We start from the raw sequence: 22,481 nt of genomic DNA on the forward strand, positions 1-22,481 counted from the left end.
TGCTGTCTAAAGCACTATGAAAATCCAGAACATTGGACACTGGTTAGGAGCATTAGCTTTCACAGTAACATCAATATGGTAATTTTTTTTATGTGTGTTTGCGTGTATCATGTTCCCAAAGAGCGACATGCTGTGAAAATAGCCCTTGTTCTCCCAATCAATGCTCTGTCAGAAACTAAGAGCTCCTTATCAGAAGACAAGCCCATTATTTGTCCCTTTTGTTTCCACAAGAAACAAGAATAGGCGCTCGTTCAAGCAGAACTCGACTGTAATAAATCCCAGCTTTCCAGGATTGGAGGTGGACTGTGGATAACAGGCCAGCTGTCAGCAAAAGGAAACATTTGCTCACTAACAACGGCTACTTACTATCTTTGAGCAACAAAGATAGGACTTTCTATGGAAGCATCTGTGTTGTTTGAATACAGAAACTCTGTACCCAACGTCTTCCAATGAGAACCATTTTGGTTGATCCTGATAAGCTGAATAATCACAGGTAATGAAGTTAAATCACTTACAAGATGGAGATCTAGGAGGATTAGAGGTGAAGTAGATCTACTACTACTATTTTCAAAGATACCAAATAGCATTGGTTATTTCTTTCTACTAAAGTACGCTGTGCTTTTAAGATACTAAAAACTACAACAATTTTAGTCACAGTGTCTGTGGTCGAAGGTTCTTCAAGATGTCAGAGCAAGGGTTTGAAAAAGTTACGTTTTACTGTGACCTGATAAATTATAAAATACATTCATTTGTATTTTTCTTTGATAATATTAAATTACACAGTCATTGCTTACATCTATTCAGCTGTTGGAAAGTATTTGCAGTTGCAAGAAATGTATTGAAACAAAAAATAATCTTTGAACACCCAGATAGGTTTTGCTCTTAAACACTTGGAGAAAAACAAACAAAAAACAAACTAAACTCGAGTCATGTACTTGGAAACAACTTATAAAGTAATTAAAATTTTGGATTATTGTATTTAAGAGTGAAAAGCTTACATAATATGCATTTGTGTGTGTCATATGATTATTAAAAGGTTTAGTTCACCCGATCTAGATAAATTCAGGATAAGCCTATGATGGAAGCAGCATTAGAGAAAATCTTTTTATACATTTGGAAAGTGAACCCACTAGCATCTTAGTAGCACTTTTTAATTTTTTTTTTTAATTCACAAAATCCCTCCAGGGGGTCTTTTGTGGGCTCTAGTGTCCCTTATATGATAGTGGGCTGACAGGAAACAGGGAAGGAGAGGGGGGAAGACATGCGGCAAATGTCGTCGGGTCCGGGAGTCGAACCCGCGACGGCCGCGTCGAGGACTGAACGCCTCCAAATATGGGTCGCGCTAACCGCTATGCCACCACGGCACGCCCTCTTAGTAGCACTTTTTAAAATGATTCTCTATGCACCTTCTTTAAAAGTTGTTTTATAGAAGATTGAATTCTTGAAAAACTTTGAACTTCAGGAACATTTATTTTGACTTTTTAATTGACACCGGGTTATGGAATGAAAAGCTTGTGGCTTTTCTCAGTACAGAGCACAAACAATTATTTCATTTAAATCACGGCATTACAGGTGAAAAGTAGTGCTCTGAAAAATCTGTTAAGTTAGAAAATTTTAGCTCAGTTACACCAAATGAAAGTGGTTCTTTAGAAGACCATTAAAAAGATAACCAAAAATGTACTTTCATCTTTCTGCGATATGATTTCTCTAATTGGTGGATGTACAATGTCACTTCTAATTCTTATTTAGCCACTTGTGCTGTTGTATCATTATACAATAATAGTAAATTAAAATGATGTTAAGAACACCTCAAGGCCCATACAGCTTATATCTCGAAGGAGCAGCGTCTTCTTTCTATTTTTCTGGCTGAGCTGTTTTATGTAAAATGCTCATCATGGTTCAGAAACCTCAGAAGGTTTCCTTCTGTTAAAGAGAAAGTCACTACATGCATGTTCAGTGTGAAAGATTGCTGCAAAGTTAAAGACCCAATGCTATCAGTATGTAGCCACATCCTCATTCAGGATGAATTGCTGCATAAAATCGACCAGTTTTTATTGGATGGAAAACTTTTTATGGATATGAGTATTGATTTTTAAAATGCCTGTTTTATTTGGGGCAACATAAATAAACTGAATTGTTTCCACTTTGTAAAGGACATTGGTTCAGAGGCCATTGATGGTTATAGGTTGGCTTGCCTGTTATTTTGATTTGGGGTTTTTTTCATCAGAGAAAATCTTTTCTTGGCCCCAGATTTCTGGACCTCCACCACCTTAGCTCTGCCCTCCGAGCGAGAGCACTTGACACGCCTGGGGCTCCTCACCTCCTTTTCCCTGCCTGTGTCTCCCCCTCGAGCTCGGTTCTCCTTGGCTGAATGAAGGAGATTCAGATTAAATTATTCTCTCCGTTCCATTTCTCCCACATTTTCATTTATTTGCACTCTGCTGTCGCTTCTCTTCTGTTGCGTTTGTTCCTTAAGTGGAAGCCATTCAGAGTCTGTCTCTGCTTGTTGCTTCGTCTCATATTAGTTTTGGCAGTGGTGTGGAATAGTGGTTATACGAAACAGAAGCAGGGCTTTTACTGATGTATAAAGGCATTCGTTGAAGTGATTGGCCAGAGCCTGCCTACTGATTCACACACACACACACTGTCTGTGTGTTCCAGGAAAATAAACAAAGCATGTTTTACTAACAGGTTTGAGACAACTATTGACGCCAACATCCACAAACATCTTTTAACAGTGCCTTCAATGATTACTGGCACACTGGTGTTAAAATAAATGTGCTTTTTTTTGCAGCAGCCTTATGTTAAACTGACAAAACCAGAAAAATTTCATCTTTAATCTGAATTAAACAAATATACAGTATATATACAGTATATATATATATATATATATATATATATATATATATATATATATATATACAATATATATATATATATATATATATATAACTCGATGAAGCTGTGGAAAACCACCCTTGAAGCCAACTGCAAACCACTTGCACAAGTGTCCATCAAATGTGGCATATACCAAGGAGATGCTCTGTCCCCGCTACTGTTCTGCATAGGCCTGAACCCCCTCAGCCAAATTATCAACAAGACTGGCTACGGATACCGACTCAAAAATGGGGCCAACATCAGCCACCTTCTCTACATGGATGACATCAAGCTGTATGCCAAGAGTGAGCGAGACATCGACTCACTGATCCACACCACCAGGATCTACAGCACGGACATTGGGATGTCATTCGGACTAGAGAAGTGTGGTCGGCTGATCACAAAGAGGGGGAAGGTCATCCGCACAGAAGGGGTCTCACTCCCAGAAGGAACAATAGCAGACATAGAGGACAGTTACAAGTACCTAGGTATACCACAAGCAAATGGCAACCTCGATGAGGTCACAAGGAAAGGAGCCACAGCTAAATACCTCCAACGAATAAGGCAAGTCCTGAGAAGCCAGCTCAATGGCAAGAACAAAATCCGCGCAATAAACAGCTATGCCCTGCCAGTAATCAGATACCCTGCTGGAATAATTAGCTGGCCAAAGGAGGAGATAAAAGCCACTGATATTAAGACTAGAAAATTACTAACAATGCATGGAGGATTCCATCCCAAATCCAGCACCCTGAGACTGTACACGAGCCGCAAGGAAGGAGGCAGAGGACTAGTGAATGTGAGAACCACAGTCCAGGACGAAACAACTAAGATCCATAAATACATCAGGGGCAAAGCCTCAACAGACAATGTGCTCAGTGAATATCTCAGACAACAGGGAACGGAGGTTGAGGTGCCAGAGATACCATCATGGCAGGACAAGCCCCTACATGGGATGTACCACCAGCAAATAACCCAAGTGGCTGATATCAGTAAATCCTACCAATGGCTGGAAAAAGCTGGACTCAAGGACAGCACAGAGGCCCTCATCCTGGCCGCCCAGGAACAGGCCCTAAACACCAGAGCAATAGAGGCCCAGATATACCACACCAGACAAGACCCAAGGTGTAGGTTGTGCAAGGAGGCCCCTGAGACAGTCCAGCACATAACAGCAGGGTGCAAGATACTGGCAGGGAAAGCGTACATGGAACGACATAACCAAGTTGCAGGCATAGTGTACAGAAACATCTGTGCAGAATATGGACTGGAAACCCCGAGATCAAAGTGGGAAACACCCCCAAAGGTGGCGGAGAACGCCAGAGCTAAGATCCTGTGGGACTTCCAGATCCAGACAGACAAAATGGTAATGGCGAACCAACCAGACATTGTCGTAGTGGATAAACAACAGAGGAAAGCCGTTGTGATAGATGTAGCAATACCAAGCGACTGCAACATCAGGAAAAAGGAGCACGAGAAACTAGAGAAATACCAGGGCCTCAGAGAGGAACTGGAGAGGGCCTGGAAGGTGAAGACCACAGTGGTGCCTGTGGTCATCGGGGCCCTCGGGGCAGTCACCCCCAAACTGGACCAATGGCTACAACAGATCCCAGGAACAACATCAGACATCTCAGTCCAGAAATGTGCAGCCCTTGGCACAGCCAAGATACTGCGCAGAACCCTCAAGCTCCCAGGCCTCTGGTAGAGGACCCGAGCTCAGAGGATAAGAACCACCCGCGGTGGGTGAGAAGGGAATTTTTTATATATATATATATATATATTATATATATATATATATATATGGTACAGACCAAAAGTTTGGACACACCTTCTCATTGAATTCAATGAGAAAGTGTGTCCAAACTTTTGGTCTGTACTGTATATAAATCCTTTTTAAAAATGCAACATTTTAAGTTGATCATGGTATTAGCAATGTTTGTTTAGCTACTCAAAATGTTTTGATTGCTGTAGTCGCAAAAAACATAAAAGAAATCCAGTTTTGACAAACCATTTCTTGTTAAAATGTATTTGTTTATATAAGTAATAGCCTGTTGTACATTTTTTTTGTCATGATTTGTGGAGTATTGATTTTATTTAACATTGCTGGTGTTCCATGCTTATTGTATTTTGTAGTTCCTGACACAGCCGACAAACATTTCTGCTAATTAGAGTCATCTGGTTCTCGTTCCATTTTTCAAAATTAAAAATGTGAAAATAGGTTCTTTTTATATGCAGGATTTCTTTCATTCTATATCAAAAATAGGAAAACATGGTAGTTAATGAAAGAGACACTTTATGTTGTAAATAATGTTTTTCTTGTTCAGAAGATTTTATTTTTACAGTAAAACCTGGTGGATCAGTGATAGAGCAAGTCCTCTATATTCTCTCTATGCCCTTCTTCCTGTCAAGCTACTAACAAATATAGGGCACTAATGCCAGAAAAAAGTGTTTAAAAACCCCCTCACACTATCATTTTGAAAATATGTCCTTTTCCATTATCCATTTGTGCTGGTGGGCAAAATTTCTACAATTCAAGATCATTTCAAGATGTGCAAATGGCCCCTGGGCCACTGCTTGGACACCCCTGCTTTAACAGATAAGCAATAAGTGTTTCTTCCAAGTTCAAACAACGCATTTTATTCATAATTTCTAACTGTGTGAGCAAATTCAACTTGGTTTCCAAAAGCTTGTGATGCTGCACAAAAAACAGATGGCATGAAAATGTACATAAACAGAAATTCTCAAAAATACTCAATTCTTTAGTCTGTTTTCCTTTTTAAAGCATTGGCTTTTACAGTAGCATTTATCTATTTGCATTACAAATTCTCCCAATTAGCATCTTTTCAAGATCAAAAGTAAACAGGACATTTTCAGCAGCATAGTTTCCTCTCTTGTTTGCACAAACATAAATATTAAAGTATGATCTCCTACTGCTGGTTTACAGCAGGCAACGTGTCTGAATAAGTTCTTATACTGGAGATGAATGATGTTCAAATGCTTTAGGATTTAAAACAAATCCCAATTAAGGACTCGGAAACACTGCTGCCTTTCATAACATGACCTGATTTAAAATGGACTGAGGTAAAACTGGCATGTGGTCTGAAATATCAACATTTTAAATCTTTTTTTTTTAAATTGTGGAGTTCACATCCTCTTAGGGCTGAAGGGGAGAGGAAGTGAGTGGTTTGTTATCAGCAGTTAGGAACCCTGCATCAGTGATGGTTTGGGGCTGCGTTGCTGCACATGGTGTGGGAAATTTGCACATCTGTGAAGGCACCGCTGAGGCTGAACTCTATTACAGGTTTAGGAGCAACATATGCTGACATCCTGTTAACAAGAAATTTCTTGAATGTGAAAAGCCTGTTCTGTAGTTTCTGTTTTAAAACAGCTTGGAACCTGAACAAACAATTTTTTAGTGTATACGTTTAATCCCACTATGTTCGTCTCAGGTCTGGTAGGTTGACTTCACGACAGACACATTCAGGTTTAGTGTACTTATTGTAACAAAAGAGGAAATAAAGTTGGTGGTTAACATCAGTCCAGCAGCTTCTGCCCCTATACATGAAATAAAATACAACAAATAACCCTAAACAAGCTACAAAGCAATGGCCCCCAATGAACATCTAGCAACAGCTAGCAGCAGTTAACATTTGTAAATTAAACATAGCTTAAATGGAGAACATTAATGAAACATATACAAAGATAGAAAAATTACTCATAAACAATGTATATTAATAAATCAGTCTAAAATATATTAAAATAGTTTTAAAAAAAACTATTATTAAATACAGAAATATTGTCTTAATGAAAATATTTGTAATACCTGCTTGAAGCTAATTAATTTCAAAAGGTACTTTTAGTCTAACAAAAGAAACTCATTGGGGGATATATTCTAATTTATTGAATATTACTATATGTATAACTTTTTATTGGTCTGTCACATAAAGTTATAAAACACAAAGGTCTGTGGTTATAGTCTAACAAAGTGTGGAGATGTTAAAGAGCTCAGTATCTTCTCACGCCTTCATAGCGTTGCAGAACTGCGATCTAGTTTATTTTTAGTGTGCATAGCATTATTCATTCTCTTGGATTCACTTACGGCTATTTTTCAGCTCATTTTAAGCAACTTTGTGTCAATTAGGGAGAAAAATCACTCATATAAGCTGGCCAGTGCAGCGAATAAACACTGTAGTATCATAATGTGTCTTTAACTGTGCTGTTTCTCAATACATGAAGCGTAAAATACAGAATATTGGATAAATATAGAAAATATAGAATACTTAATTAAATGTCTTGCAAATCATTTTGTTTCAGTGATTTAAGACGGAAAGACTTCTCAGTCCTCAGGAGGAGTTTTCAGTTCACCTGCCTCGCTGTTACGGCTCACTACCCTTCATCCTCCAATGTTTCCTCCTCTTCTTCCTCATTTATGGTTTTGCCCCCCAGTCTTGAACTTTGACAGCTCGTCATAACTCTGTCACCCTGTTTCAGCCTGTCTGAACCTAATAACCTGAAACTTTTTATGACTGGCAGTTATTTCCCCTCCTCTATGTACAAATAAAGTTGAAGCCAAAAGAAGTGCTTTAATGCCAAGTTACCCAATTTCCTCATCGGCCGGTGGTTACCCAAACTGCATGGAGAGAAGCCCTGTTGTTTATCAACTAAATGGATGACTGTGCTTGAAAAGAAGTGAGCCGTAGTGACCACAGGGACTGAAGGCAGTTTTTCCTACTGGGAGAATGACAGTTGTAGCTGGAGAGGCGGTGAAGGGTTGATAGGAGCTTACCTGGAGGCAACGAAGGAGAGACGAGACACTGGTGGGGGTTTCTGCTTCAAAGAGATAGTTGAGGAGAATCTCAAATATCGACCTTGGAAAACCACCTTTGTGATAATAATTATCTCACTCGTTCCTCTTTTTTTTGTGCACGTTTTCTCTGTCGGCGTCTCTTGCTTCTGTAATCTTAGCAGCCGCTGATAAAAGTAACTTACCTCTTCTTCTCCTCCTTGGATACACATTAATCCCTATCATTGACTACAAATTTACAAGCTAGAGTTCAACTTATCTCAATAAGACCAGAACATCTGACCTCTTACTTCCCGTACTGAAAGACGTATGTTGTGCTGTACACCAGACATTGCAGAATAGCAGTAGTGAGCTATTGGCAATTGATTAGAAACAGATCAATGCATATTTAATTAAAAACATTTGTTTTTTATGAACGGGTGTGCATAATACTGACATCTGCTATGAACATGAAGGAGCCTTCATGAATATTTATGACTCTTGTCATGAAGTGTCACTTGGTAAATAAAGACATTTTTAATGCAAAGTTGCATTAAAAATTGCATTAAAGTGCGTTTAAACTGTCAACTTTTTATTATCTGGTAAATGATGACATTTTTATGCAAAGTTGCATTAAAATTTACCTTAAAAGTCCATTAAAAGTCAACTCTTTTGACTCAAAGTGTCATTATTTACTGAATGGCACTTCATGACAAGTCATAGACATTGATGAAGATTCCTTCATGTTCATGACAGTGGTTATGTCATGTTTATGACAGTGTCATGTCAGTTTTATCCAAACCCCTTCAAATAATGTGTTACCAAACATTTTAAATTACACCCAATTTTCGTTCACTGTGATTCTGATCTCCACTTGTACCAGGAGACTTATGAAAATATGACCAAATATGATTGCAGTGGAAACCAAATTAACTCTGATCAACTCCCAGTTGTTGCAAAAATATTTATTAGTCACATAACCAGTTTTTTTTGCTTATATTAGATTATAGAAAATTACTTTGAATCCTTGTTTGTCACCATGGTTACTGTGAAGGTTTTGCATAAACCAGCCAGAGAGACGTTAATGAAAATTCAAAATATAATCTTAATTTATTAACAAAAAGAATCCAAAAATGATAAATTGGGCCCAAACTGAGGTCAACATAACAAACTACAACTCAGGTGGTAACAGAACAAACTCAAGCACAAACTGACCTAACAAACAACACATGAGGGGAACTTAAATAGTGGCTGATCAGACCATTAACACACACTAGGGGTTAAATAAACACACAAAAACCTAACAAATATTGGTCAGAATATTACTAAATCTATAAATGAAATAAATATCAGAATTTAACTAACTTTCCAAAAGAAGAAACATTAAATAAATGGTCAAATTAAACTAAAGACCAAATTTCCCCCTCCCCTGGTGAACAAATGGAATGGTCCGCTGAGGAAGTTTGACAACCATATATGGACACCAATCAGCTGGAGCTCATCTCTGATTTTCAGCCACAGGTCCAGAGGAAACTGGTAACTCAAAAGAAAAATAATTAATTTGTTGTATTTAACAAAATATACAAAGAACTGACACATAAAGTTAACTAAATGGGTGCACAACAAATAGTTAACTAAAGAGTCAGACTAATGAAAACAAATTTAAAGATAAAAATCTAAACTACGCACTAATCAATATATAAAGTAATATTAAGGGAAAACAAAAAAAACATTACCAACAGTGTCTGCGTGTGACAGTCGGGACAGCTGTCACATTCCCCCTCCCTTCAGAAGGGTCACCACACCAACGGGAGAGGTAGTCTGCGGTCACATTCAGCTTGCCAGGTATGTGCTGCACTGTAAAGCGGAATGGTTGCATCGCAAGAGACCATCTTGTAATGCGACTATTTGTGTCCCTCATTCGCTGCAGCCATTGGAGAGCTTTGTGATCCGTCTGGAGGATAAACTCTCTTCCAAGCAGGTAATACTTCAGGGAGTCCAGGGCCCATTTTATTGCGAGGGCTTCCTTTTCCACCGTAGAATAACGGACTTCTCTGGGGTGTAGCTTACGGCTTATGAAAGCTACTGGCTGTAAAGACTCATCACCTTGTAGGAGAACTGCTCCAATACCTCTTTCTGAGGCGTCTGTTTGTAGAATAAAACCTTTGTCAAAGTCAGGACACTTCAGAACAGAACTCTGACCCAGCGTTTTTTGAATGTCATGGAATGCTGCAATCGTCTTTTCCGTCCACTGGACTTTACTGGGACATTTAGATCCAGTCATATCTGTCAGAGGGGCAGCTCTGGCTGAAAAGTTTTTTATGAATCTATGATAGAAACCCGCCATCCCTAGAAATGATCTCAATTGCTTTTTGGTTTGAGGTAATGGGCAGGATTCAATAGCATGAATCTTGCGAACCTGTGGCTTGAGTTCACCATTTCCAATTATGAAACCCAGGTACTCTGTCTCAGATTGTGCAAAAACACATTTTGCTGGGTTAATGGTCAAACCTGCATCTTGGAGGTGGCTCAAGATGACTTTTAAATGTTGAAGGTGCTCCTCCCATGAGTTACTATATATCACAATATCATCGAGATAGGCACAGGCATAGTCATCACATCCACGCAGTACCTGATCCATAAGCCTTTGGAAGGTAGCAGGTGCGCCATGCAGTCCAAAGGGCAAAACTGTAAACTGGAAGAGTCCCCAAGGGGTCCGAAAGGCCGTCAACTCCCTGGACTGCCTGGAAAGGGGCACTTGCCAGTAACCTTTGCACAAGTCGATAGTTGTCAGGTATTTAGCCTTGCCCAATCTACTGACCAAATCATCAATGCGAGGAGTAGGGTAGGAGTCGAACTTTGATACAGAATTAAGGTACCTGAAGTCTATACAGAAGCGCATTGTTCCATCTTTCTTCGGCACCAAGACGACAGGATTACACCATTCACTTTTGGAAGATTCAATAATCCCAAGGGACTGCATCAATTCCATCTCTCTCTTCAGGGAGCTGAGAAGGCGTTCTGGAATCCTGTAGCTCAGACGTTTAACTTTAGCATCACTTTTCAACACAATCTCATGTTCAAGAATGTCTGTACGACCTGGATATTCTTTAAATATCTGAGGATTACATAATGCTCTGACCTGAAGTTGTTGTTCACTTGACAGATGTTTCAAGTCAAGCTCCATCGGTGTTGATGAGGGCAGGAACTGATCATCAACAGCTTCCTCCTCTTCCACAGCTCTAATCAGCATGACTTCTGCCCCCATTTTAGGCTGCTCTGTCCACTCCTTAAGGAGGTTTACATGCAGCACTTTGGTGGAATGTGGATGTCCCAATTTAACAACACGGTAAGTGGTAGGTCCAAGCTGTTTTGTTACCTCAAATGGCCCCTGCCACTTGGCCAGAAGCTTGCTCTCACTAGATGGTAGCATAACCAGAACCTTCTGGCCTGGGACAAAGGTCCTCTGCCGGGCTGACTTGTCGTACCAAGCCTTCTGGTACTTTTGTGCTTCTGCCATGTGCTGCTGGGCTAGAGCCGTCATCTTTTGTAGTCTCTCTCTCATCTGCATAACATAGGAGATAACATTAACAGGCTCCTCCCTCCCCTCTTCTCCAGCCCAGGTCTCCTTTAATAGCGCCAGAGGTCCCCTCACCTCATGACCGTATAAAAGTTCAAAGGGAGAGAACCCGGTGGAGGCCTGTGGTACTTCTCTGTAGGCGAAGAGGAGATACGGTAACCATTGATCCCAATCGGAGCCGGTTTCGTCCACAAACTTACGTAGCATTTGCTTCAGTGTTTGGTTGAATCTCTCCGTGAGCCCATCCGTCTGTGGATGATAAGGGGTAGTTCGAACACCCTTAATCCCCAGTAGCTGATATACCTGCTTTAGGAGAGCAGACATGAAGTTAGTGCCTTGATCTGTCACAATTTCACAGGGAAATCCAACCCTTGAAAAATGTTGCACCAAGGAGACAGCCACGGCTCTTGCTTTAATTGTCTTTAAAGGGAACACTTCTGGGTACTTGGTTGCATAATCTGTTATCACCAACATATATCGATGTCCAGATTTGCTTCTTTCAAGTGGACCCACAATGTCCATACCCAAGCGCTCAAAAGGCGTGTCAATTAAGGGAAGAGGCTGCAGTGGTGCTCTTGAAGGGAACTTATTGGAGGTTAATTGGCACTGAGAGCAGGTTCTACAAAACTGGGCAACATCAGTCCGTAATCCAGGCCAGTAGAAATGGCGCTTGATGCGAGCCAGAGTCTTATGTGTCCCTAGGTGGCCAGCCCAGGGAATTGAGTGGCCCAAAGTAAGCACCATCCCTCTTGCATCCCTTGGGACCACAAGCTGCCTAAATGCCCCCTGTTGGCGATAAAGGATATTTTTCTGTAGAACAAACTCGTCAGCACTACCCCTGTGGTTACCTTTCTGGGGTTCCTTGGCTTTCAGAAAAAGAGCAGCCAGACTGGAGTCATCACGCTGGATTTGAGCTATGTTTAAAGGCATCTTAAAATCTTGGGGCAGATCCTGAACCCCTTCTGTAGATGCAACAGGTGTATGCAGAAACTTCTCCCGTCGCTTTTGTCGACGTGATTTTCTAGATTTTCCAGGCTGCACATCTAAGTCTGCATCATAAAAAGGCAGCACACTCAGTATTGGAGGAGACTCTACTGGCTTTTTTGCTTGAGAACGAGTTACTACATTACAGTTCTGTGGTTTGTGCAGCAAGTCAAACAAAACGGGTAAGTCACTACCCAACACTACTGGAAGAGGGAGATTTTCTGCAACACCAACATTCAACAGGTATAATTGTCCTTGCACTTCAATATACATGTCTGCTGTGGGGTATTGCCTTTCATCACCATGCACACAGCGGATGAGGATGGTGTCTGATGTGCAGATTATATTGGATGGAACCAGCTCTCTATCAACAAGTGTCTGTACACTACCAGTGTCAATTAAGGCCTTTACACTTTTCCCATTGACTTTAACTTCACTCATTTTCACAGTCTGTCCAACACTGATGCAATTCTCACTTTTGAATGGAATAACACACAGTTGAGTGAGTTTAGGAGGGTTCTTTGGGCACATGGGTTTTGTATGGCCTTCTTGCCCACACAAATAACAAATAGGCACTTTATTGTATTGCTTGGGTGTTGTGCTTACTGCCTGGATTTCCCTTAGGGAGGCCTTACCCACAGCAGATACACCCCTTTGATGATGTTGTACAGGTGCAGCCCTGCGTGCATCTTTAGATGTCTTCCAAGAAGAGTAACTCCATGGTTGTCCTTTCCGTCTTGCAGCCACAAACACCTCAGCCAGAGAAGCAGCTTTGGAAGCTGTTGGAGGATCATGTTCCCGGACCCAAACCTGAAGCTCAGGAGACAGCATACGGAGATATTGCTCCAAGACAATAATTTCACCAATAGCCTTCACTGTTTTACCTTTAGGTTGGATCCACTTTTCATACAACTCTTTTAACCTTACATACAGCTCCTTAGGAGTTTCGCCAGGCTCCACTTCTGTAGAACGAAATCTCTGGCGATAGGTTTCTGGGTTAATGTCATATTTCTTAAGAATTGCATCTTTGACAGATATATAATCATTCACTTCATCAATGTCCATATGCACATAAGCACTTCTAGCTTTTCCAGTGAGCAATGGAACAAGACGAAAGACCCAGTCATTCTCTGGCCAGTTACATGAAATTGCAATCCTCTCAAAAGTCATTAAAAAATGTTCAATATCATCAGTTTCTGTTAACTTTTCTAGTTTAGGTTCCAGGAAGGAACGAAACTGACCTGAAGTTAAGATGACTTTACGGTCTCCTGGCAGCAGGTCTTTATCCTGTGGTTCTGGTTCCTCCGAGTCAGAGTTTTCCAGCTTAGCAGGTTCAGATGTTGGAGAAGTACGAGCTTGCACTTCTAACTGCAAAAGACTAAATTGGTGCTGGAGAGTCTTGAACCGTTGATCTTGGCGAGCTGTTTCCTCTCTCATCATTCTATTCTGTGCCTCCTGCTGGCTCATGTGGGCACGAAGAATACTGACCAGATCTGCGTAAGTTGGTTCTACTCCCCCTTCCTCCTCAGTGCCTACATGTCCTCCAGATGCTCCTGCTTCGGTGCAATCAGTCGGCTCATCAGGGCCTGCTGTTCCTTGAGACTCCACAAAATTGCCTCGTTTACTCCTTCCTCCACGCTGCATGTTGCATCAAGGTTGGTAATGGAAAAAAAAACTTTGTACTCCTGGCTGGTAAAATCCCACTTCTGACACCAAGTGTGAAGGTTTTGCATAAACCAGCCAGAGAGACGTTAATGAAAATTCAAAATATAATCTTAATTTATTAACAAAAAGAATCCAAAAATGATAAATTGGGCCCAAACTGAGGTCAACATAACAAACTACAACTCAGGTGGTAACAGAACAAACTCAAGCACAAACTGACCTAACAAACAACACATGAGGGGAACTTAAATAGTGGCTGATCAGACCATTAACACACACTAGGGGTTAAATAAACACACAAAAACCTAACAAATATTGGTCAGAATATTACTAAATCTATAAATGAAATAAATATCAGAATTTAACTAACTTTCCAAAAGAAGAAACATTAAATAAATGGTCAAATTAAACTAAAGACCAAATTTCCCCCTCCCCTGGTGAACAAATGGAATGGTCCGCTGAGGAAGTTTGACAACCATATATGGACACCAATCAGCTGGAGCTCATCTCTGATTTTCAGCCACAGGTCCAGAGGAAACTGGTAACTCAAAAGAAAAATAATTAATTTGTTGTATTTAACAAAATATACAAAGAACTGACACATAAAGTTAACTAAATGGGTGCACAACAAATAGTTAACTAAAGAGTCAGACTAATGAAAACAAATTTAAAGATAAAAATCTAAACTACGCACTAATCAATATATAAAGTAATATTAAGGGAAAACAAAAAAAACATTACCAACAGTGTCTGCGTGTGACAGTCGGGACAGCTGTCACAGTTACAAATATAATTCATATTGGAATTATGAACTGACCTGTGGTGATTACTTTCGCAAAAGTATGCCTTTAAGTAGAGAGGTTGTCACTGACAAATAGCCAAGTTAATCTTAATTTTAAGTATTATATTAAGTGAAGGAGTAAATTCAGAACCACCATGTTAAGAGTTACAACCATGTGTTTAAAGGAGGGATATTGTTAAAACAGTTTGCCTGGATGGGAACACCACTGAGACCAAGAATGCCAGGAGGAATTGTAAATGTGCCAATGTATTTGTAGGATTAATGAATAAATGCATGAATGAATATAAGTTACAACAACATTTAATTTCCCTTTGGGATCAATAAAGTAGTCCTGAGTTTGAATTTGAATTTGAATTTGAATTGGCTTGTTACTAATATCAAGGAATATTAAGGTTTTTTCAAAAATTAGACCTTATAACCACAAAAATAATCTGTCAGAATTTCAAACGTATATTTATACACATATTTCACTGATATGTTGCTTATTTTTTGAGGAGAAAGAATGTTTATAAAATGCCACAGAAACAGTCTATGCTCTCATTGTGACCCTTTGACCTCCATCAAAAGCTTCTTCTATCCTCGAGCCACCTGGATCACATATTTATAACAACGGATGCTCTGGTCAGGATTTTATTTCCTGATGCAAATTTTAGTCATTCAACAATACTTTATGGAAATGAATTTCATGAAAATGCTGTAATACTTAGTAGCTTGCATGTGATGTAAGAAACATGTTGTTTGGCCTACATATTGCGATTGTGACCTACTAAACTCACTCCCCCCTGATGTTTCAGACGCTGTACTATGTTTTTCTTTTCTTTTTTCCCCCCATGACAGATATTTTGCTCCAGTTTCTGCTAGACAGTTGTTTCTTTCCAAAGATATATTGGAGTTGAAACATGCAGCTACAGTCTTCATTAAACCTGTCTTGCTAAAGTTCATGGCTAACATTTTTTTTTTTAGCATTTTTACTATGTATTTTAAAAATGACTCTGATACGCTGCTCAACATATTTCTGTGGTATTTCAGCAAATCATGTATGGACAGAACTCATAAATAAATTCCCAGTTACCCTCTTTGAACATCCATGACATCTAAATGATGTCATGGACAGATATAGACCACCAATATCTGGTGGTCTAGATATTGTTTTAACAGCAACCTTAAAACAAAACTAACCGGATGTAGTTTCATTTTTACGACATAGTTCAAATTTGATTCAATTCAAAAATACTTTATTAAGCCCAGAGGGAAATTAAATCTTGTTATAACTCATATCATACAATTTTCTTCAGAGTTGTTGATGCAATGGACAAGAGACCTCCTATAGAGGTCTGCATTACAGCGGTTCTAAAGAGGCCTCTGACTGGAGACACTTAGTGGATTGTTTAGCCTTTTTAAGTTACTTGCTCTGGTAATGCTACCTTAACAGATGATGGCAGAAGAGATTACAGTCTCCACAACAGACTTATCAAAGATATGCAACATTTTCCTCAAGTAAAGTCTACTCTGTCTCTTCTTGCTGGCTGCTTTGTTACAACTCCAGTTCATTCTCTTGTCCATGTGAACACGGATGTGTTTATACTCCTCCACCACTCCCACTTCATTTCCCAAGACAGAAATAGTGTTTACCTATTCCTGTTTCTCTTGAAATCTACAACCATTTCCTTTGCTTTGTTCACATTCAAGTAGGGCTGGTCAATCAATCTAGCACAATATGTCGTGACACGTAATAAATATCAATAGATAATACATCTGATTCAATAGTTTCACTGACCTGGACACCACACAGCATTCTGAGGGAAGAAGGCAGAAGAAAGGCTTTCTCACTCAGCTAAGCAAGGCTGGTGTTATCAACTAACTCACTCACTCTTTGGTTACCTAGCAACATCTTGTTGAGGAACTTCTGGTTACCTAGCAACGACTTGCTGAGTAACTGCAGTAGTTTAAGTGTTTGAGGTGCCTCATCTGCTTAAAAGTAAAATAGAGTGCAGTGAAAACTGTGGAAAACAGCAGGTCATGTCACCAGTTTGGCAGTATTTAAAATATTTGAAACAAAAACTAAACAAAAATGTTCTATACTGACTGATATGAAACACATATACCGTGATAAATTTTTCATCCATGTTGTCTAGCCCCACACTGAAGATAAAATGACTGTTTCCACAACGTGTCTCTTTATATTCAGCTTCCTGACTATCTGTGATACACCCAAAAACGGCAGAGTTGATAAACCGAACCAGGCTGAATGTCAAACTGAAAAACTGTCAAAAAAATCAAACACGCAGTTTAGTGCAAAAATATCTCATACAAAATGGCTGACAACATATCCATGGAAACCAGTTATTTTTTTAAGTATACTTGTATTTTTTGGCTTAATTGTTTTTGTCTCTCTCTCAACAGCTCTTCCAACTCTTAAATGTTGGCTAAGGCTGGAGGCTACTAATCAAATAATTGCTGCCTTCTTGTTGGTGTCAACAGTTTGTTTTGAAGATGGAAAAAAATATTCTTTCCGCATTTTCTCCCTTTTTCATTTTTATTCAGGTTTTACTGAGTAAACAAAGATGAAAGGCTAAAATTTCTATTCTTGTCCTCCAGAAGCTGAAACCTCTAGATAGGACAAGTGCTACATTCAGGGGTTCCAGTGTGGCTTTCCACTGCATTTCTAATACTGTAATCAGGGCGTGTATGACAATGGCATATTTTAGAGGCTCACTTTGTCATCACTCTGCTACTTTAAACCGTTCTTGTTGCTCAGTGTTTTTTTTTTTTGTCAGATGACTCAGTGGTTCTGCTTCCTAACAGCAGCCTCACCATAGTGTGCTGAGTTAAGGCGGAGGAGTACATCTATTCATTTAAATTGGTGCTAATGGCAGACTATTTAAAAGTCAATTAATAGCCAGGGGCCACATGCACGGTGGCAGTTAATGCTGTCACAATGCTGAGTAGTAATTGGATGTGTTGAAGGGTTGTGCCGGCGTGTGCTAGTGTGTGTTCTTCTATGAAAGTGGGTGGCCACCTGCTGCTCTTTCACAGGCTTTCAACAAAAGCTTTGTCTGCTGTCCGGTGGATGATATTGGTTGAACAGCGAAGCATCATGGGGGACAACGTCTGCCCTGTTTAATAATTTGTGGAAATGCGCCCTTTTGCTTTTTTTTGTTAAGGTTTTTTGTTTCCCCCTCAGTCAGTTTTCCCTGCTCTATATTCTCTAAAATCAGATTTCCAATCTGCATGCCTTTTTATTTCCCTTAGTTTGGCACCGCCAGCTTCACTCTGTCCCACTTTTTCATCCTCCTTCTCCGTCCGACGGAGGCGGGAGGAGAATGGGCTAAGATCGATGTCAGGCCTGTGCACAATGAGAGCGGCAGCTGTCTGGATCGGAGTGATCGATCAGCCAGAGAGCGCTTTCCTCGCCAGACTGCTGGGCCTTTGTGGATGGAGATTATTTCTAAATTATTACACGAGGCAGATGCTTGTCAGAAGACGCTCTTCGTCAAGGTTATACTGCGCCATTGCTGCCCACCTGTCGTCTCGCCTCTCCCTCCTTCTCGCTTTTTATGTGTTTCTGAAGTATCTGACTTGCTAATGTGTTCTGCTTTATTCTTTTCTGTATATTTAGAAGCCATTCTATTAGCTTGAGTAGAGGGTTTTTTCCAAAAATCTATTCGGTGTCCCACAAAGACCCAACAGACAAATAATTAAATATTCACTATTCAGAGGTCTGTTGCCTATTTTAAATCTTCAGGGTTTGTGACACTTGGACGTACTGATACTGATATTAGCATATTCATATTTCCCTTTAAGAACCATAATGCAAGAAAAAGGGACAGTGTTCTTTTTATTCATCCAGCCATGAGTGACCATTAATGATTTCTGTTAGGGACAGACAGTGCTAAATGATTTTAAGTCTGAGTTTACTTGAACCCCTAATCCTAAAATTAGATAGGTATAGGTATGTCTGCTCCAACATTGACTCTTCCAAGCTAACAACTTCCCTCTGATGCAATTTGGCCACAGTTAAATAACACAGGCCATCAAGAGAAAACCAGAACATATTTTGTATATTTATAACTTATATAAATCAGAAGACATGCTTTCTCTCTCTTGCAGCCAAAATGAACAACAGATATTTGTCGATATGACAAAAATACAGAAGTTTTCCTCTTGTTCTTGTTGGTGCCACCTTGTGTAAATTAACTTTTTTATTGTTTTTGCAGAGTCTGTTCACTGTTTGTGTTTAGCTTTGTCAAAAAGATTGTTTAAAGCGTCAGTATTATGTATTTTCCAGGCACATAGTGTCATTTTATAGTACAATCAAGTATCTATGTTACCTTCAGTTGTTATAAAAATGCTCTACAAAAGAAATATGACTTTGTAATTTAGCACCTTGAAATTGGGCCTCTGTTTCTTTAAGAAAGTGACATAGTTTGTAAATTGCATCTCTTTGAATATTTGGTTTGCTTTTGTTTTACAAACTATTAGTGATAGATTACGACTCAATGAGGAGGACACAGAGCAGACGGAGCATTTGGACTGTCTGCAAAAATGATTTTTGTATGAAGAAGTGGTAAAATAGGTTTTTATAGGTGGTAAAATAGTGGTTTTTATCTTTAATTTGTTCATCCTTATAGGAAGCTGCAGCAGATTATCAATTGAAATAACATCATTTTGCTGCAGAAGTATAGACCTCAATATAGATCCATAATTATGTTTTTACTAACGGATTTTTAAATTCAGACTTAAAGCAATGAAGGAAATGATAGAGAGAGAGAGAGAGAGAAGAGCCAGAACTCCTGAGTTATCAGACACTTTAAGTCCACTGGCTGGTGATTAGAGTATTCATGTGTGCTCACATAGCTACACAGCACACTCTGTTTGTACTTAATGCAGTGCCACTTAGCGTTATTCCTCTCTAGTTTAAAAAAAAAAAAAAACTCCTCGGGGGGAGATAGACAGTTTGCTGTTGGGGAGGAGAAACAGAGACGAGATGGAGCTTGGTTAGAGAGAGAAAAAACGAAGAGAGGAGGATTAGCTGTTCACTCAGGAGGGGGAGATAACATCAGATGTTCAAGAGCCACCAGAACTAATTCTGTGATTTCTTTGACTAGAATAATGAAAGTGGAGAAGTGATACTTTGTGGAGGACTAAAAACTGTGAAAATCTACTTAACTGTACGAAGCATGTACTGTATTTTAAATTTGCTGTACACTTTTACTGGCCTGGTGTACAGTGAATTCGGAAAATATTCACATCCCTTCACTTTTTCCATATTTTGTTATTCTACAGCCTTTTTCTAAATTGTAAGAAATTGATCTTGTTCCTCAGATTTTTTATGCACAAACAACCCATTATGACAATGCGGGAAAACGTTTTTGACTGATTTGGAAATGTATTAAAAATAGGAAACTAAGAAATTATATTTACATAGGTATTCACTCAATACTTTGTTGATCCACAGCTCAGCTCGCCTATGTTTAGTCAGTTTTGCCCATTTGCACAAAAACAACTAAAATACAGCTTATAACATCAAACAAAGCTGAAGTATAATGGATCAATGAAACACCATCTACAAACAACCTTTTATTATTATTATTATTATTGCAGAAATGATTACAGCTAAATAATTTTTCAAAGACAGTAAAAATGCATTATTTGCAAAAGTTATTTGCATTTTATATTAATTTCCTCCCAATATAAAATGAATACTTCAAAAATAAATTTAGTCTCAGTCTTTAGTTTTAAATTAATATTGAAAAACTTTTCTTTTTTTCTTTTTTTTTTACATTTTCTTCCCTTTATTATTGTGGCTTTATCTGCAGGACAACAGCAGCTTGTAGTTGCAACTTAAACTAGTTGAATACAAGAAAAAAAAAAACAGCTGGTAATTTGAGTCATGTGAATTTTGTCACTGGCTGAATTAAAAAACACTGTCCACCATGCAAGCCTCCAGCTGTGAAAAGTGCATATAATGAAACGCAATGTGATAGAGGATACATCTTAAGCCAGTTTAAAATGTACAACTTGGTTTATTTTTGTAATGAATGTAAATTCAAAGTCATTTCAACCAGCGGCAGCCCTTAAGGTACGACCAGAAACATATGGGTTGCTTTCAAAAGTCTCTGCAGAATCACATAAAATACATAGTTAAAACCATCCATATGGTGTGTTAAATCTTGTAGACTTCACTGCTGATGTTTCTTCTATATGACACCAACTCTCTGCCCTACTTCTCTCTACCTTCTCTGCTTTCCATGCAGCTTTCTCCCTCTGTGACCCACACCTGCCTTTCTCCTACATCACTGCTCCCACTTTTGGTCCTGCAGCACTCCCATTCCTCCCCTGTCATATCTGTCATGGGCGTTCAGTCGCCGGTGTTGCTCTAGGCTTCAAATTTAATTTGGTTTCAATCTGCTGTAATTGCTTTGAGAGACGGCCGTGTCTGCATGTTTTTCCACTCCTATGTCTGCTGGAATACTCTGTAGGGTGCGTGTGTGTGGGCACATGTGTGTGTAAAATCTTGAACAATTGACCGGCCACACACTGTCAGTGATACACTTTGTCAAACCCCGTTTTCTGTCACCGGGCTCCCTGACGATTTGACAATGGGTTTGTCATATTTTTTTCCTTTGAAGCAGCAAAGACAGAAGGAGGGAGCAAAGTAAATCTGTGATACGTCACAATATTGCTCTTGGAACATATTGTGACCTTTTAACTGAATAACGACTGCCCTCACAAGCCACGGGCGTGAACTGCGTTCAGCAATCTATCAGCAATCTTCAAGTAAGAATGAAGCTGATTGAAGCGAAAGGGCAAAAACGGGAGGCAAAAAATAAACTGTTTGCCCTTGAACTGCAGACGTTGCTGTGTGGAGGTGAGGGGAAATGACAGGTTTCTAAACTGATGGACGGAGATTATCTTAGTCTGGCTTTGAGGTGGGAATGAGACGAGGAATAAAATCAACTACCTCACTTCCTCCAGTGAATTGCCTATTTTGCTCTGACATCATTCTGTTCTGACTCCCTATTGAAGTCACTATTTGGTGAAACGGTTACATGAAAGAAATTATAGACTGAAAGAGGGAAGTGGATTCAGTATTTCTAAACTCTAGCCTTTCAGAAATGAAGATTGCAGTGGCTTTTTCCACCTTTATATTCATTGAAACTGCAATGCAAATGCCAGTGTTTAACTGATTGCATGTTGATTAGCAGGGCCGTTTCTGACCTGATTACAAATGTAGAACATGCATATAAAGTTGAAAACAAATGTATACATACAGTGTGTTCACATTGCATCTTTCGCTCGCTTTCTAAATTAACGTTTGACTAAATGTTTTCTGTTTTACATCAGTTAGGATTACCAAAGTAATTTCTATTTTCAAATTCAAAGGTTTAAATTGCTTTACCTTTATTAAACATTGAGAAAAACTAGATGAATTCACAGCTTTCAAAAGTTTCTGATTGATTAATTAACAACATTTTGATTAATCAGTGTTCGGGGCACGTATTAGTAATACAACATCATTGTTTGAAATCTGCATTTTTTGAGGAATTGCCAAGACCAGAATAAGTGTCAGGCAATTATTTAAGTACAATGGACTCAGGCTCTCTTCCTGCACCTGTATATTTGTTGACACTTGTTGTTTAATGCAACATAAAAAGCTGTATAAGATAAAGAGGCAGTGAGATCCTAAAATCAGAAACTGCAACTAACTTGTTGCAATACCAGAAACCAGAAGCAACTTTTAGGTTAAAATTATTGAGAGGCAAATCCTAGGTGTTTTTTTAAAGTTGCTGCAT

At 39.2% G+C, this 22,481-nt stretch overlaps 2 protein-coding genes across 2 annotated transcripts in view; one reads left to right on the top strand and one right to left on the bottom strand.

Moving 5' to 3' along the window:
• The window catches only part of cacna2d2a (calcium channel, voltage-dependent, alpha 2/delta subunit 2a), a 223,473-nt gene that overhangs the window by 78,236 nt on the left and 122,756 nt on the right, over positions 1 to 22,481 (top strand).
• Positions 10,638 to 13,449, bottom strand: LOC116711226 (protein NYNRIN-like). The gene is made up of 3 exons (XM_032550639.1): positions 11,435 to 13,449; positions 11,310 to 11,367; positions 10,638 to 11,219 (listed from the first exon to the last, which is right to left on the bottom strand). Exons 1-3 carry the CDS (start codon positions 13,386 to 13,388, stop codon positions 11,216 to 11,218), a joined length of 2,016 nt encoding a protein of 671 aa, XP_032406530.1. The 5' UTR covers positions 13,389 to 13,449; the 3' UTR covers positions 10,638 to 11,215.

This window comes from Xiphophorus hellerii, chromosome 20, assembly GCF_003331165.1.
Source record: "Xiphophorus hellerii strain 12219 chromosome 20, Xiphophorus_hellerii-4.1, whole genome shotgun sequence".
NCBI lineage: Eukaryota > Metazoa > Chordata > Actinopteri > Cyprinodontiformes > Poeciliidae > Xiphophorus > Xiphophorus hellerii.

Bases quoted from the DNA above. Each gene is read 5' to 3' on its own strand.
- LOC116711226 (XM_032550639.1), bottom strand. From the start codon at position 13,388: ATGACTTTTGAGAGGATTGCAATTTCATGTAACTGGCCAGAGAATGAC. The intron at 11,368-11,434 runs GTAAGTTTGTGG...CTTCGCCTACAG, and splicing joins AACACTGAAGCAAATGCTAC to AGAAGTACCACAGGCCTCCA.